This window comes from Pongo abelii, chromosome 9 (genome assembly GCF_028885655.2).
Source record: "Pongo abelii isolate AG06213 chromosome 9, NHGRI_mPonAbe1-v2.0_pri, whole genome shotgun sequence".
Taxonomy (NCBI): domain Eukaryota; kingdom Metazoa; phylum Chordata; class Mammalia; order Primates; family Hominidae; genus Pongo; species Pongo abelii.
This window is the reverse complement of record NC_071994.2, coordinates 58,532,843-58,548,969: the sequence shown is the minus strand read 5'-3', so window position 1 is coordinate 58,548,969 and position 16,127 is coordinate 58,532,843. Positions and strand designations below refer to the sequence as shown.

General features: G+C 49.9%; 1 protein-coding gene across 2 annotated transcripts; it reads left to right on the top strand.

The window, feature by feature from the left end:
• Positions 1-10,282: 10,282 nt before the first annotated feature.
• On the top strand, positions 10,283-15,921 carry TMEM86A (transmembrane protein 86A). Of its 2 annotated transcripts, XR_008511204.1 has the most exons (4): positions 10,283-10,545; positions 12,665-12,929; positions 13,305-13,848; positions 14,829-15,921. XR_008511204.1 is itself a non-coding variant. In XM_063728508.1 (3 exons), the coding sequence occupies exons 1-3, from the start codon at positions 10,525-10,527 to the stop codon at positions 13,739-13,741; spliced, it is 723 nt and encodes a 240-aa protein (XP_063584578.1). In that variant the 5' UTR covers positions 10,357-10,524; the 3' UTR covers positions 13,742-15,921. The 2 variants fall into 2 exon arrangements, 1 of the variants encoding a protein (XP_063584578.1); XM_063728508.1 differs by having other exon boundaries at positions 10,357-10,545; positions 13,305-15,921.
• The last annotated feature ends 206 nt before the right edge of the window (positions 15,922-16,127 follow it).

The following is a 16,127-nucleotide window of genomic DNA, read 5'->3' as shown; positions in this document are numbered from 1 at the left end:
TAAATTAAGGTGTGCCACAAAGATAAGCAAATTTCCTTGTCAGTTGTGTCTTTGACTGTAGCTCCCCTAAGACTTTTTGTTGTCCACAGATAATTGTTGTCTTGTTTTGATTCTCTTTAAAAGGTGGTTTATTTATTATTATTATTATTTTTTTTTTTTTTTTGAGACAGGGTCTCACTCTGTTACCCAGGCTGGAGTTCAGTGGTGTGATCTCAGCTCACTGCAACCTCTGCCTCCTGGGTTCAAGTGATTCTCCTGCCTCAACCTCCTGAGTAGCTGGGATTACAGGCACATGCCACCATACCCGGCTAATTTTTGGATTTTTAGTAGAGATGGGGTTGCATCATGTTGGCCAGGGTGGTCTTGAACTCCTGACCTCAAGTGATCCACCTGCCTTGGCCTCCCAAAGTGCTGGCATTACAGGTGTAAGCCACCACACCCGGCCTAAAAGGTGTTATATAATCAGCTGTAGGACTATGACAGATGCTCTTGAATGCAGGTCTCTGATAACTGTGGAAAATGGACCATTATAATAGAGAGGAAGAAACTTCCAAGACTCTCTTGAAAAACTAATGTGTACATAAATATTGAGCAAAGCAGGGGTTAGTTGCATAGACTGAACTAATACAAGAACAAAAGAATCTTTTTATGACTTTTTGCTTAAAACATTTCTGATCCTTTCTGTTTTGTTTTTCAGAGTCAAGAAAACTTTTCTTTCGAGCTATTTGTAGCTTTTAACAAAAATATACTCTTGTGAGGAAAATTTGGAGCATACCTCTTTCTCTCTACTTGATTGCTCCAGAATTTGAAAAACATTTGTGATAATTCTTAACTTATGGCAATATAGTTACTTGCATAAGTACAATAGGAATCTGCTTTCTTTTATAACAGGACACAATTGGAGACATTGGTTATTTTACCAAGGTAGGCTTTGACTGGAATGGCATGCTTTGTGATACAAGCAGACTCCTTTCAGGAATCAAAATTGACTTACAGAGCCAATAAAAGCCCCTTGGGAAAACTGGCCTCATACCTTGTATACACAGTCCCTGTACAGGGTTCCTGACTTGTGGCAAGTAAAGAATGTCACTTTCTGACTGGCCAAGTAGCTCTAAGTTATCTTGGGACCTCAAGAGGTATGAAATTTATCCAACTCATGGAGCTATTTCGTGGTACAAACCCATGGCTGGGCTCAAGGCTTTAAAAACTGAGATTCCTTATGGAACAAAGTTCCATCAAAGCCAATTTAAAAAAAAGAGCCTATGTGGGCCGGGCGCGGTGGCTCACGCCTGTAATCCCAGCACTTTGGGAGGCCGAGATGGGTGGATCATGAGGTCAGGAGATCGAGACCATTCTGGCTAACACGGTGAAACCCCGTCTCTACTAAAAATACAAAAAAAACTAGCCGGGCGTGGTGGTGGGTGCCTGTAGTCCCAGCTACTTGGGAAGCTGAGGCAGGAGAATGGCGTGAACCCCGGAGGCGGAGCTTGCAGTGAGCCGAGATCGCGCCATTGCACTCCAGCCTGAGGGACGGAGCGAGACTCTGCCTCAAAAAAAAAAAAAAAAGAGCCTATGTGGCAAATAATTATTCTTGCTGTGCTTTATGCAAATAATCAGGCCAAGTATAATCAAGGAAATTGGTCCCATTATGATTTGTTTTTAATAAAAATGGGAGACTAGAGAGACAAAAAATATGTTTCCACAACTATGGTACACCTGTTATTTTTATTTATTTATTTTTGAGATGGAGTTTTGCTCTGTTGCCAGGCTGGAGTAAAGTGGTGCAGTCTCAGCTCACTGCAACCTCCACCTCCCGAGTTCAAGCAATTCTCCTGCCTCAGCCTCCCGAGTACCTGGGACTACAGGTGCGTGCCACCACGCCCAGCTAATTTTTGTATTTTTAGTAGAGATGGGGTTTCACCATGTTGGCCAGGATGGTCTGTATCTCTTGACCTTGTGATCCACCTGCCTCATCCTCCCAAAGTTCTGGGATTACAGGTGTGAGCCACTACACCTGGCCAGTACACCTGTTATTAAATTCTCATCTCATCAGTTGTTTTTGAGTGTTTTCTGCAATTTAGACTGACCCTGCTTATTCCTGTGAACCAACCAGTGATCTCTGACTGCAGCTCAGAAGAAACAAGAGGGGTCTGGGTGCAGTGGCTCACGCCTGTAATCCCAGCACTTTGGGAGGCTGAGGCGGGCAGACCACGAGGTTAGGAGTTTGAGACCAGCCTGGCCAACATAGTGAAACCCTGTCTCTACGAAAAACACAAAAATTAGCCAGGTGTGGTGGCCTGCACCTGTAGTCCCAGCTACTCAGGAGGCTGAGGCAGGAGAATCACTCGAACTTGGGAGGCAGAGGTTGCAGTGAGCCGAGATTGTGCCATCGTACTCCAGCCTGGGTGACAGAGTGAGAGTCCACCTCAAAAAAAAAAAAAAAAAAGAAAGAAATAAGAGGGATGGGTGATGTCAATCTCTGGATCTAATTCTGGCACGAATCTAATTCTGATTAGAATTAGCTAGCAACTCTATATCAGCTTGGTTCCAACAGTTTCCCAGTTCATGGAAAGCCTTCTTATTTAGTTTACTTGGGATAGTTTTACTTATTTTGCTTTACTATTGTGGAATATATTGCTGTTGTACTCCTTGTGTAGGAATGCAGCATAAACTTAGTCAACATTTTCTTAAATTGAATACTTATTAATCTTCCAGATTTCACCTTTTGTCGGAACTCAGAGTTATGAATGGCCCTCAGCATACCAATGCTTTCTGACTGAGCTCCTCTCTACCCTGGATACAAAAGATCCTAATAGTAAGGCAGGAATATTGTCACCCTTATTCAGCCTGAAGAAGTTGCAAAAGATGGATCTTTGTCCCTCTAAAACCCTTAGAATTAAGGGTCCCCTTGTAAAGGGGAGGGGAGAAATATGTCAGGTATTAGAACCAGAGTGAGTCAGGCTGGGCACAGTGGCTCACGCTTGTAATCACAGCACTTTGGGAGGCCGAGGCAGGTGGATCACTTGAGGTCAGGAGTTTGAAACCAGCCTGGCCAACATGGTGAAACCCTATCTCTACTAAAAATACAAAAATTAGCTGGGCGTTGTGGTAGGTGCTTGTAATGCCAGCTACTCAGGAGGCTGAGGCAGGAGAATCACTTGAGCCCAGGAGGCAGAGGTTGTAGTGAGCCAAGATTGTGCCACTGCACTCCAGCCTGGGCGACAAGAGCGAGACTCTGTCTCAAAAAAACAAAACAAAACAAAACAAAAAACACCAGAGTGACTCCATCTTGATTATGGACTGGGTAAAATAAGGCTGAGACCTACTGGGCTGCATTCCCAGGAGGTCAGACATTCTTAGTCACAGGATGGGATAGGATGTTGACAGGACTGGTATCACAAGATACGGGTCACAAAGACACTGCTGATAAAACACGATGCAGTAAAGAAGAAAGCCAAAACCCACTGAAACCAAGACGGCGACAAAAGTGATCTCTGGTTGTCCTCAATGCTCATTATATGCTAATTATAATACATTAGCATGCTAAAAGACATTCCTACCAGGGCCATGACAGTTTACAAATAAATGCCATAGCCATGTCAGGAAGTTACTCTATGTGGTCTAAAAGGGGGAGGAACCCTTAGTTCTGGGAAGTGCCTGCCACTTTCCCAGAAAACCCATGAATAATTCCTCCCTTGTTTAACATGTAATCAATAAATAACTATGAGTATACTCAGTTGAGCGGCCCCTGTCACTGCTCTGCCTATGGGGTAGCCATTCTTTTATTCCTTTACTTTCTTTTTCTTCTTTTTTTTTTTGAGACGGAGTCTCGCTGTCAACCAAGCTGGAGTGCAGTGGCAGGATCTCTGCTCATTGCAACCTCTGCCTCCCGGGTTCAAGCGATTCTCCTGCCTCAGCCTCCTGAGTAGCTGGGACTACAGGTGTGTGCCATCACGGCCGGCTAATTTCTGTATTTTTAGAAGAGACGGGGTTTCACCATGTTAGCCAGAATGGTCTTGATCTCCTGACCTCGTGTTCCGCCCGCCTTGGCCTCCCAAAGTGCTAGGATTACAGGCGTGAGCCACCGCGCCTGGGTTTTTAATTTTTATTTATTTATTTATTTATTTTTTGAGATGAAGTCTCACTTTGTTGCCCTGGCTGGAGTGCAGTAGTCTGATTTTAGCTCACTGCAGTCTCTGCCTCCAAGATTCAAGTGATTCTCCTGCCTCAGCCTCCCAAGTAGCTGGGACTATAGGCATGCACCACCAAGCCTGGCTAATTTTTTGTATTTTTAGTAGAGATGTGGTTTCACCATGTTGGCCAGGCTAGTCTCCAACTCCTGACCTCAAGGGATCTGCCTGCCTTGGCCTCCCAAAGTGCTGGGATTACAGGCATATAATCCCATGCTTGGTCTATTCCTTTACTTTCTTAATAAACTTGCTTTCACTTTATTCTATGGATTCGCCCAGAATTCTTTCTTCCATGAGGTCCATGAACCCTTTTTGGGGGTCTGGATCAGGATCCCTTTCCAGTAACCAATAGGCAAAGGAAAGGAAAGAAGAGTAAGTATCTTGTAGGTAAGGGGCAATGCTGGATATGGTACATGCATCAGCAAACTTCCTTTCACACCACCCCTGCCAGGTTTGCTATTTTATAGAAAAGGAAATTGAAACTCAGAGGGTTAAACAATTTGCCAAAGCCACACAGTAGATGAAGAGCCTTAAACCCATGTTTGCCTGGCCCCAAGCCCAGAGGCTAACCGGATAGCCCGGAATGTCCTTAGGGACACTGCTCCACATATTATCTCAGGACAGCATCAATATTTAACCCTCACCAAGGGTCTGGAAGAGAAGTTCTGCTAAAATATTTGTCCTTTTCTTAAGTGCCTCCGGGAGCAGACTCTGTGTCACTGACCATGTCGGCCACTCCAGGGTTCGCCTCCCTGACCCAAGCAGGCTCCAGCATGACAGAGGCCTTCTAGAATGGATTCTAGGCTGCTGATAACTGTAAGCAGAAAGGGCAGGAGGGACCTGGAGGAATGCCTGGGCTGGGGTTGGGTATGTGGAGCCTCCCACAGACCCTGGGCCATGGGGCACACAGTCAGTAATGGTGATGGGTCACGGTCATTTATCTTCAAAGCTTCTGGCCCACCACAATGGGGAAGCAGAACCAGCACCTGCCACCTGTTCCAGAGGGAGGGAACGAAACCACAAAACCCACAGATCATCTGTGAACATACACTTCTCTGGGTGTGTCTGTCTCTTTCCCTGTGAGTATACTTGGAACTAGGTATATCTGGGTGTGCCAGATACATTCTCAGCATATCTATTTATCTGTATGTTTGTCTTCTTCCTTCTTTTCCTTTTTTCCACTGTTCTCTTAAATGTTTGTCCCCAAGGTGCTTGTTCTAGTCCTCTTCTCTACTCCCTCAAGGCTCCTCTCTGGTTCATCACATCCACAGACTTTCAGTATGGTTGAGACTTCCAAATCTTCCCTGTGAGCCTGAGCCCTAGTTTTGTATCCAGTTCCACCCAAACATTCTCCATTTGGCTGACACACATTCAGCTCACTCCTTACAACTCAACAACTGACGCCCTCACACTGTTATCAGAACATCTGACCTTGTCACACCCTCCTTAACATCTCTGATTTCCTCACCATATCTGCAGGTGGGGTGGGCGTAGAATCGGGTATGGGCGGTGGCCCTGAGAGTTGGTTAAAAGTGCTCTGGAGGCCTGGTGCGGTGGCTCACACCTGTAATCCCAGCACTTTGGGAGGCCGAGGCGGGTGGATCATGAGGTCAGGAGATTGAGACCATCCTGGCTAACATGGTGAAACCCCGTCTCTACTAAAAATACAAAAAATTAGCTGGGTGTGCTGGTGGGCACCTGTAGTCCCAGCTACTTGGGAGGCTGAGGCAGGAGAATGGCGTGAACCGGGGAGGCGGGGCTTGTAGTGAGCCGAGATTGTGCCACTACACTCTAGCTTGGGCGACAGAGTGAGACTCCGTCTCAAAAAAAAAAAAAAAAAAAAAAAGTGCTCTGGAGGCCTGGAACAAAAAAGAAATTAGCTGAGATCCAGCATCAGGTCGGGAATAAGATAACCAGTTTAGAGCTGGATTATGATTTCAAGCAGGACAAACTAAGTGAGGAAAAATATCCTGTGGCAAAACAACAGGGGTCAGAGATGAAGGAGGCCACTGGGTGAGAAGAAGCCCCATGGGGGAAGCGAGGCAAGCTTAGAATGATGATGGGTCATCATTTCTGTGCATTGCCCATGTTGCTGGTGGGTGACAGTGGGCACAATTAGAGATGCTAAGGAACAGAGGACAATTGGTTTAGTGTCATCTACTACGTCAAGTCTAAACTTCTTAGTAGAACTTTCATTTTTATTTTTATTCATTTATTTATTTTGAGACAGAGTTTTGCTCTTGTTGCCCAGGATGGAGTGCAGTGGCACAATCTCGGCTCACTGCAACCTCTGCCTCCTGGGTTCAAGCGATTCTCCAAGTAGCTGGGATTAAAGGTACCCACCACCACACCCAGCTAATTTTTTTTATTTTTAGTAGAGACGGGGTTTCATCATGTTGGCCAGGCTGGTCTCGAACTCCTGACCTCAGGTGATCTGCCCACCTTGGCCTCCGAAAGTGCTGGGATTACAGGCATGAGCCACCGTGCCTGGCTGAGTAGAACCTTCAAGATCTGAGTTGGCTCATGCTTCTTCAGTTTCACCTTCTCACTCCCCAGCTTGAATCAGTACTACAGATATTCCCCTGAATTTAGTGTGTCTCTTGTGCTCTTATGTACACATGCAATTCCCTCTGCCTAGAATGGCATATCCATTGGTGTCTGCTCAATAAAGACTAACTCGTTCTTCTAGATTTAACTCTAGCTCCTGCGATTGCTCCAGGTGCAATTTATAATTCTGATGTCTTTTTTAATGCCACCTGGGACACCTTCATACTTCATTAGGTCAGCTGCCACATTGCATAATTGTTTACTTGCCTGTCAGAAATGAACTGTGAGCTCCATAACGATAGAGAATATATTTTACTCAATATTTTACACCCCAGCACCTAATACAGTAGCTAGCACATATTAGGTGCACTGTAAACATTTGTTGGATGAATGAGTGAGTGAATGGGCTCACAAGCACAAGGAAAATTACAAAGCTGTGTGAAAAGGGCCATGCCAATAGGTTGGAAAGGAAGAAATGCCAGTTCCTACCAAAAGGAAGAAATGCCCATTTTCAGGAAGCCTTATCCCGCTTTCTGCCTCCTGCAATATGCAATCCAAAATAAAAACACTAGTAAATAGTAAACACTAGTAAATAGTAAATGAAAATTTACTTTTGAAACAACAAATCTCAACCATGTGAATGAAGTCAGAATAAGCTCTTTCTCTTTGGGAAGAGGGTGGTGCCCCTGCTTTGTGGGTGCCTATATCAGCCAGGGTGCTGGCATACTCAATAATTTAACTGAAGAGAATTTAATGACTATTTGCAGAGATGAAACTAGCCATGGGTGAGGAGGCACCTAAAGACTAGCAATAGCACCGGGCACAGTAGCTCATGCCTGTAATCCCAGCACTTTGGGAGGCCGAGGCGGGTGGATCACCTGAGGTCAGGAGTTCGAGACCAGGCTGACCAACATGGTGAAACCCCATCTCTACTAAAAATACAAAATTAGCCAGGCGTGGTGGCACATGCCTATAATCCCAGCTACTAGGGAAGCTGAGGCAGGAGAATCGCTTGAACCCAGGAGGCAGAGGTTGCAGTGAGCATAGATCACACCACTGCATGGCAGCCTGGGCGACAGAGCGAGACCCTGTCTCAGAAAAAAAAAAAAAAAAAAGACTAGCAACAGCAGGAAACTGTTGCCACCCCTGGCCTGAAGGTATGGGGAGGGAGCCTGGGGCTGTAGCCATGGAGAAGCAGGCCACAGCCAGAATCTCAGCCTGGTCCATCAGGCCTCATCCATGCTCTCCTCTCCTGCCTCTGAATTTCACTGGCTGAACTCAGCCAGAAGCCAGGGCCCTGGTGATCCCTGCAGATACAGTCCATAGAGCTCAGGCTCCCAGGACAGGGTAGAGAAGAGCCAAGAATGAATCTAGGTGGTGGGAGGGCAAATGGAGAAAAACCGGCATTGAGGGGGGATGCCTCCGCTTTGTAGGTGACCTCTGTATATGATTAATTTGCCTACTGGGTAATCAAGCACTGAGTGGAACCCTGTAGATGGGAGTTCTAAGTCTCATGTTTTGTATCGTTAGGTATTTGTATATGCAAGCTTCTTAAAACTGGTGCCACTAATTAGTAGGTCTTGGGTGGGGCAAGGGCATCTATGTTTTTAAAAGCTTTCCAAGTAATTTTGATAGGTACCACTTGTTGAGAACCACGGATATAGTCCACCTTCTTATTTTTATAGAGAGGCAAACTAAGGTCTAGAGAAATGAAAAATGCCCTGACTTGGCAAATTTCTGTTTGAGAACTATCCCTCAGGTGATGTTAGAGGGTTTGGCTGGAAAACTGGAATATTTGCACCTTCTACTAGCCCATTTTCTCCATTTTATTCATGAGAAAACTGAAGCTCCAAAGATGGAATGATGTGCTCAATTACACAACCACAGTAGTGAGTCACGGAGAAGGAAGCACTAGGACTAAGAATGGCATTTCTAACTCTCAAGCCAGCGTTCTCTCTAGGCAGCACACTTTGTAGAAATGTGTGTGTGTGTGTGTGTGTGAGTGACAAAGCCCTGGGGCAGCAGTTCTAGTCCTTCATTCTGGTAAGGTGCTCTCCCCGAAGCCCCTAACTGGAAAGAAAGCGGAGTAGGCAGAGGTCATTGACCCTTAGAACTCTATGCTGGAGGGGACTGGAGGGGATGCGGGGAAGATCTGGGTGACTCCTGTCCCAAGCGTTGACTCTCACTCTTGTACTGGACTCTGAATCTCTGGTTGCCAATTCTGTCACCAGAAGAGGACTATCACCCCTCTGAATGGGTGTTGGGACTTTAGGGAAAACTGGGTAGGATCCAGAAGAAGAAGGAAGAGACCCATTGTGGGAGGCGCTTCAGCCTGTGGGTCTCTGCCCAAACAGCACAAGGCTCAGGACCAGCACAAGGGCCTGTGTCACCATGCCAGGATGTTTGAAACTCCTTTATGGCTGCTAAGTAGGGCTGGTCACCCCTTTCCCAACAATTCCCAAAGCCTGACACACAGCTACTGCCCTTCTACAGCAGCTTGCAGACTACTTGCCCATCCTTTGAGATACAGCTGAAATCTCCATCTCCAGGACTGCTAGACTGAAATTTCCTAAAACCAGCAGCCCTTCCTCTTCCCCATACTATACATGTCAGAATTGGGTGGAACCTTAGAACTCACCCGCTCATCTTCTAAGTGAGGAAATCAAGACCAGAGAGGGGAAGTGATTCACCCAATTTAACAGCATGGAAGTGGCAAAACTGGGACTAGATTTCAGTCCATCTGGCCACCTACCTTTCCATGTAATTCCAATGATTCTGAACATGCACGGCTCTGAATGAGCTTGTGTTTCTTTAGTCTACGTAAAATCAACATTAAATCCACTTGGGACGTATTTTGGCAAAGTTAGCTCATCCTTCTTTGGGTCCTTAAGTATACTCAGGTCTGCCTGTCATTCTTGGGGTGCTCTTGTATGTGTGGCAGTGGTCTCTGAGTTGTGAGAGGCGTGTGCCTACGGCCAATTATCTGTGTTTGTTTCTATATTACGGTCATGGGTCTACGAGCTGCTGTAGAGTTCCTGTATATGTCTCTTTTCTTACTTGGAGAGTATATGTCAATTTGTGGTTGTTGGTTTTGGATCCGTGTACTTGTTGAGTGCTTAAGGGTAATTATGATTCTGTATGTGTGATGTATATGCTACGATTATGGGTCCATGGCTGCTGCATACCTGTATACGTGCCGCTTTTCAAGTCGAAGGTTGTGTGTTTGCTGATGATTTGGATGTGTGTTTGTACACAGTGAAGGTTGTGGGTCCAGTTGCAATTGTATCTGCGTGGACTGCATGTTTGAAGGCTTAAGGGAATCTGTCTTTGCCTTTTGCTCCTGGGTTATGAGAAAATGTATGTGGCTGTGCGTCCAGGACAGCAATGTGTTTGTCTCTGAGCCAGGCTCAGTCCTCACCCAGGTACCGGGGTCACGGTCACGTTCACGTTCAGTGGACGCCTTGGCACGGCCTCCCAAAGGGGCGGGGCCTGGGGGGTCCCCGCCTTCTGACCCCTGGGAGATGCCTCCTTTCTCTGAGCAGCGGCCGGGGGCCTGGCCGGCGCCGCCAGCCGGGCCCCGCCCCCCCGGCTCCCGCCCGCTCATTGGCCCTGGCAGCGGTGACGTCACGGGGCTAGCTGACAGAACCCGGGCGCCGGGCGCTCGGGAGGTATTGTCCGTCCCTCCGGGCTTTGTAGAATCGTCGCCGGCTCACCTGGTCGTGGGCGCGTCCTGGCCGCTGCAGCCCGGAGCAGGGTGCCAGCCGCCGCCGCCGCCGCCGCCGCCGCCATGGTGTCCCCGGTCACTGTGGTGAGTGAGCGAGCGAGCGAGCCAGTGCCCGGCGTGGCTGGAGCCCACCGGCCTGGCCACCGGACTTCGGCAGGCCGAGCTGCTAGGGGCCGAGGCGGGGCGGGGGTCCCGCGGCTGCCGGAGTCCTCCGGCGGGAGGCGGGCGCTGTCACGGCCCCCCGCTCCTCAGACTCGCGGCGGCCCTCCTCGCGCGCCCCCAGCCCGCCCGCGGAGGGAGGAAAACACTGGCCACGTGACTCGGAAGCGTGACTTTGTTGATCTCCATGTATTTGGCGCGGGTCGGCGGGGTCGCGGCCCGGGAGAGGGAGGGGACCGCTGCCGGCCGCCGAGTTCCGCGTAGGCGGACCACAGGGAGGCGTGGGGGCGGGGGATGCTGGGAGGATGACAGGGACCTCCTGGGAATGCCGTCCCAAGTTTGTTTCCTAACCTTCCCCATTTTGTAAACAAGTTGGCGGACGCCCCTGGGTCTAAGGAGCGCTGATAACGCGCTGGGGGAAAAGGGGCATTCTCTATGACATCCCCTGCTTTTCAGACTTTCTCAACTCGAACCTTTTGTTTCGTCTCCCCATCCTCCTTATTCTACTACTGGGTTCCCCATAACTGTCAGGGTCTCTCCAGCTACTGCCGGTATCTCCTTCTAGAAAATATGGGGCTGGGAGAGGCCATGGAGCGGAGGTTAATGCTCCCAGGGGCTGGCAGGTGGTTGCTGGGCATTGTGGGCCTGGGCATCCCCTCCAGCCTCCTCGTCTGACCATGCCCCTACCCTGACCAGCCTTAATTTCCATGGGAAGTGGAAGTCATCTATTCTCACTGCTCTTACCTCTGGCAGAACAAGGAAAGGCTTGGACCCTGGAACCACCCATCCGCCTCTTCCCACTCCTCATCATCACAGTCTGATCAGTCCTTAGGTACCTGGTCCTCTGGGAGTCTGAGTGTTTCCCAAGTCCTGTGCTGGACAGCTCACCTAGCCAGAGACACAATCGCTTTGGGCAGAGTGTGGGTGTACAGGGAACCCCAGCTGCTCCATATCACCCTCAAGGGATCTGTTACCAGCCCAAGGAAAGGAGTTTCAAGGATCACAGATTCAGAACATCGCTGCAGCCCCCTCCCCCAGCTTGGACTCTGCCTGCAGTGGCCTTGGGTACAACCTTTCTTTAGCTGCCCTCTGCTAATCCGGCTGAGACCAAGTCAGCTGCTCTAACTTCCCCCTCTCAGTTCCCCATCTCCCAGCCTGTCTGCTGGCTCCAGATCAGAAGCTGGGAAGAGAACCCCTCCCCCTCTTCCTGCCTCTTTCTGGTGAGGCTTGAGTTGCTCTTGTTCTCTGGGAAATGAGGCTGACTGACACATACCCTCCCTTCCCCCAGTCCTTGAAATCTTTGGTGTTTGAAGGACAATTTTCTTGCTCCCAACTCATGGGTCCATTTATCTAGCCAGCATCCCTAGCATAGCTCTCCTTGCCCTTGATGCCACCTTCAGGCTGGGGCAGGTGGAGTGGAGGCTGAGGAACAGACTGGTTGAGGAGGAGAGAGGCTGTGGTGGCTGAGGTGGTTGGCATTGCCTGCCTTCCCACATTCCTGGCACACACCTGGTGTTGCCAGGGCCCTAAGTCTGCGCCCTGGCCCCATGCTGAGGATCACGAGTTGGCCAGTCAGGGCGTCTCTGTGGTTTCCCACTGACTTCACTCCATTCCAGAGTGAACAGCTGGGGGCTGTTGCTGGCAGAGAGGGTGGCTAAAGGGGCCCTGAGGAGGGAGAAGGAGGGAGCAGGAAGGGAGAAGCACACTAGGCTGCAGAAGGGACATTATTCCAAAGTCTGTTTGTTGCCCAGTGAGTGACTATTCCAGCCCAGCCCCAGGGCCAAGAGTGGAGGCAGACAGCAAGGACAGTGGAGCCTTTCCCCCTCCTAATATACTGAGCCTCAGGGCAGTAATGGGTTTGGCCACAACCTGCTGGCTGGTAGAGGCAGGCCAGGCTGGGTTTCTCTGTGTCAGTCTTCTCAGGTTGGGGGTGGAAGTGAGGTGGGGGTATGGGTGGGAGTGTCTCTTGGGTGGATGCCTAGGCTGAGGGTGCTGGCTTTAAGCCCCCAAGTTCTGAGTGCTGCCCTTGTCCTGTGTCCTCCAGGTGAAGAGTGAAGGACCCAAACTGGTGCCATTCTTCAAGGCCACCTGCGTGTATTTTGTGCTCTGGCTGCCCTCATCTAGCCCATCGTGGGTCAGCACCCTCATCAAGTGCCTGCCCATCTTCTGCCTCTGGCTCTTCCTTCTGGCTCATGGCCTGGGATTCCTGCTGGCCCACCCCAGCGCCACCCGCATCTTTGTGGGGCTTGTCTTCTCTGCTGTAGGTGACGCCTTCCTCATCTGGCAGGACCAAGGATACTTCGTGCATGGTCAGTGGCCATAGTAGTTGCCTGGGAGGAGTCCTGAGGCTGGGGGATAGAGGGTCCTGGGCTGTGGGCAAAGATTTGGAAGAGGGAGTTCTTAAACCAGAGTATGGAGAGCCTGAGGGTTTCTGAGGCCAGGGACTGTGAGGGTCCTTGTTAGGGGATGACCTCGCAGGGGAACTAGTGATCAGTTCCAGAGTCCTTCAGGGGACTGGGGTGGTGGTCTTTAACTTTAGATCTTCCTACCCCTGTTATCCCAAAGCAAAGCTGCTGGGTTATCCGAAACACTCCACTCCATCCCCACCTCCATCCCTACCCCCACCCTGTTACTCATTCTTCATCAAGCTTGCCCTCAGCTGCCTTTGCCCCTCTTACCCCCAGGTCTGCTGATGTTTGCTGTGACCCACATGTTCTACGCCTCGGCCTTTGGCATGCGGCCACTGGCTCTTCGGACAGGTCTGGTGATGGCAGCGCTGTCGGGCCTGTGCTATGCCCTCCTCTACCCATGCCTCTCAGGTGCCTTCACCTACCTGGTGGGGGTCTATGTGGCCCTTATCGGCTTCATGGGCTGGCGAGCTATGGCAGGGCTGCGGCTGGCCGGGGCAGACTGGCGCTGGACAGAGCTGGCAGCTGGCAGTGGGGCATTCTTCTTTATCATCTCAGACCTGACCATCGCCCTCAACAAATTCTGTTTTCCTGTGCCCTACTCTCGGGCGCTTATCATGTCCACCTACTATGCGGCCCAGATGCTCGTCGCCCTGTCAGCTGTCGAAAGCCGGGAGCCTGTGGAACACTACAGACTGACCAAGGCCAACTGAGGTGCCAGGGTCTGGTCACCCCTCTCTCCTTCTGGGGCTGGGGCCCAGATCCTGGGAACCTGCAGGAGCTGGATCAGGATGGCTGCAGTGCCAGCCTGGGGCAGTAGGTACTGCCTGGGGAATTTGCAAGTTTGAGTGGGGAGGCTGGAAAATGATCTCCCTAGCAGAACTCATGGTTCAGGACAATGCTGAGAGCTAAAAGAGCCAGCCTAATATCTGACTGGAGCCAGAAGTAGACATCTCCCCACCTCTACCCTATCAGGACTTTCAAAACCCCCCTGGAAGGTGATGGTGCTCAGCTTCTTGACAACCCCCCCCTTCCCCTACCAGGTGGAAGAGTCTGACTCCATGTGTTATGCCTAGGACCAATGGCAGTGCTGGGTTCACTCACTCCTCCCCTTTTTCATCTGCACAAAGTTGAGGGAAACGGGAGAATCTGTGCTGAGAAGCCTCAGACCCAGGAGCCCCTTTCACAGGACCCTAGTTGGGAAGACTGGATGAGAGTGGAGCCTCTGTTTCTTTTCCCTCTTCTATCCTTGTTACTTGAACAATCTCAGTCTCTAAGTGGTGGGTGGGGACGTGAAGAGGTGTGGGTCCAGGTTAGGCAGGAGAGAGAACTTCTTTGGTCTTGGAGCTTGGGGTCTCAAGAATTCAAGTGGCCCCATCTCTCTCTTGGGCAAGCCCAAAGCTCAGGTCCCATACATACACCACCCTTAGATCCTATCCCCAGGGCTAGGGTGAACCATGCCAAAGGAAGGGGCCAGCTTCTGTGTGTGTGTGTGTGTGTGTGTGTGTGTGTGTGTGTGTGTGTGTGTGTGTGTGTGTGTGTGTGTGTGTGTGTGTGTGTGTGTGTGTGTGTGTGTGTGTGTGTGTGTGTGTGTGTGTGTGTGTGTGTGTGTAGCCTGTCTCCTAGTCTGCTTATGTCTTTCTCTGCTCTATGTTTCTGTCCTGCTGTCTATCAAAAGTCTCACAGAGAGAGGGCCTCAGGGAGCTGCTGAGGGGTGCTGAGCCTGGCTCAGGGAGCTGGGACCCCTCCCCTCCAACACACATACTCACAGTGCTTTCCTCCTTGCCCCTCGTACACTAGGAGCAAGAGGAGGGGGCTCCAATGATACTCCGGGGTTTTAAGACCCAAGGCACATTCAATGCAAGGGGAGCAAGGATGGGACAACTCTATCTTCTGCTGCCCATGTGAAAAAAAATAAAAATCAAGAGCCATTGGCTGCCCTGCTTGTGGGCCTGTGTGGCACATGCCTATCTTGGAGAGGGCGTGGGGGCATGGTGCCAGAGGCTCTGGCTGTCCTCACAGCCTAGTCACAGTCCTGGGCAGTGCATCTTGGTGCCAGGCTGGCTACCTGGCTCTGGTGACACTGTGCTGGTTGGAGTGTATCTCACTTCCCTGGTGTGGGTGAGGATGTGGTTTAGGAGGATGGGGGATGAGTGGTATTTGCCACTGTCCAAATTTGTCCTTGATGTACTCCCCTGTGCACAGGTGCCCAGCACCCTTGGTGACATTTAGTTACCCAGTGTCACCTATTGCTGCCCACCTCCTCCCCTCCCCACTTGAGACCTGCTGCTTCCTTCAAAATGATCCAGATTCCCTTCAAGCATCTCCCTCATCTTGGACTCTGGGCTTAGTTGAACAGCTGGGAGCAATGGGATTAGATTGGCTGATTCATTCATTAGTTGTAAAGCCCTGGCAGAATAATGCATCACTCTGCTCCAGGAGCATTTGTAACTTAACAGACAATGCCCTAACCCAGAAGTAGAAAGGGAAGCCTTGGGTGGTGGTGGATATGCCATCAATAGAGGTGTTGCTCATTTGTGGGGATGTGATTTAGGAGACTCAAGTCTCATGGGTGGTTGGATGAATCAGTGATTTCCAAATTAGTTTTTACAGAGATTCCTGGTAAGGGCGTAGTGAAGGAATAATGAGAGAAGGCAGGCTCAAAGACCTCCTATCCTTATTTCAAGTCCAGTAGCTTCTTAGGTTGTGTTTTTTTTTGTTTTGTTTTGTTTTGGAAGGATTCCACTGAAAAACGTAAGTTTGAAACTTAGTGAGCTGGATGATCAATCCCTTCTAGCTCTGAACCCTGAACACTAAAGAAGGAAGATCTTGATCCTTTCAAACTTCAGAACTCTGAACACAGACCTACCTAGTGTGAAGAAATGTGAGGGAGCAGGATGGGGAGAAGGATGAAGTCAGCAGGACGTGCCCCCAAGCTCTGAGCGGAGGGGGAAGGTGCCATGTGGATGTGGAGGAGGGGAAGGGAAGACCAGGCCCAGTCACAAGAAGGCTGGTCACTGCCTTGTGGGTGGGTTTGGACTAGGCTTTCAGGGGTCCAGGTCTGGGATTCCCTATCATGTAATCACATCCATCCCCTTG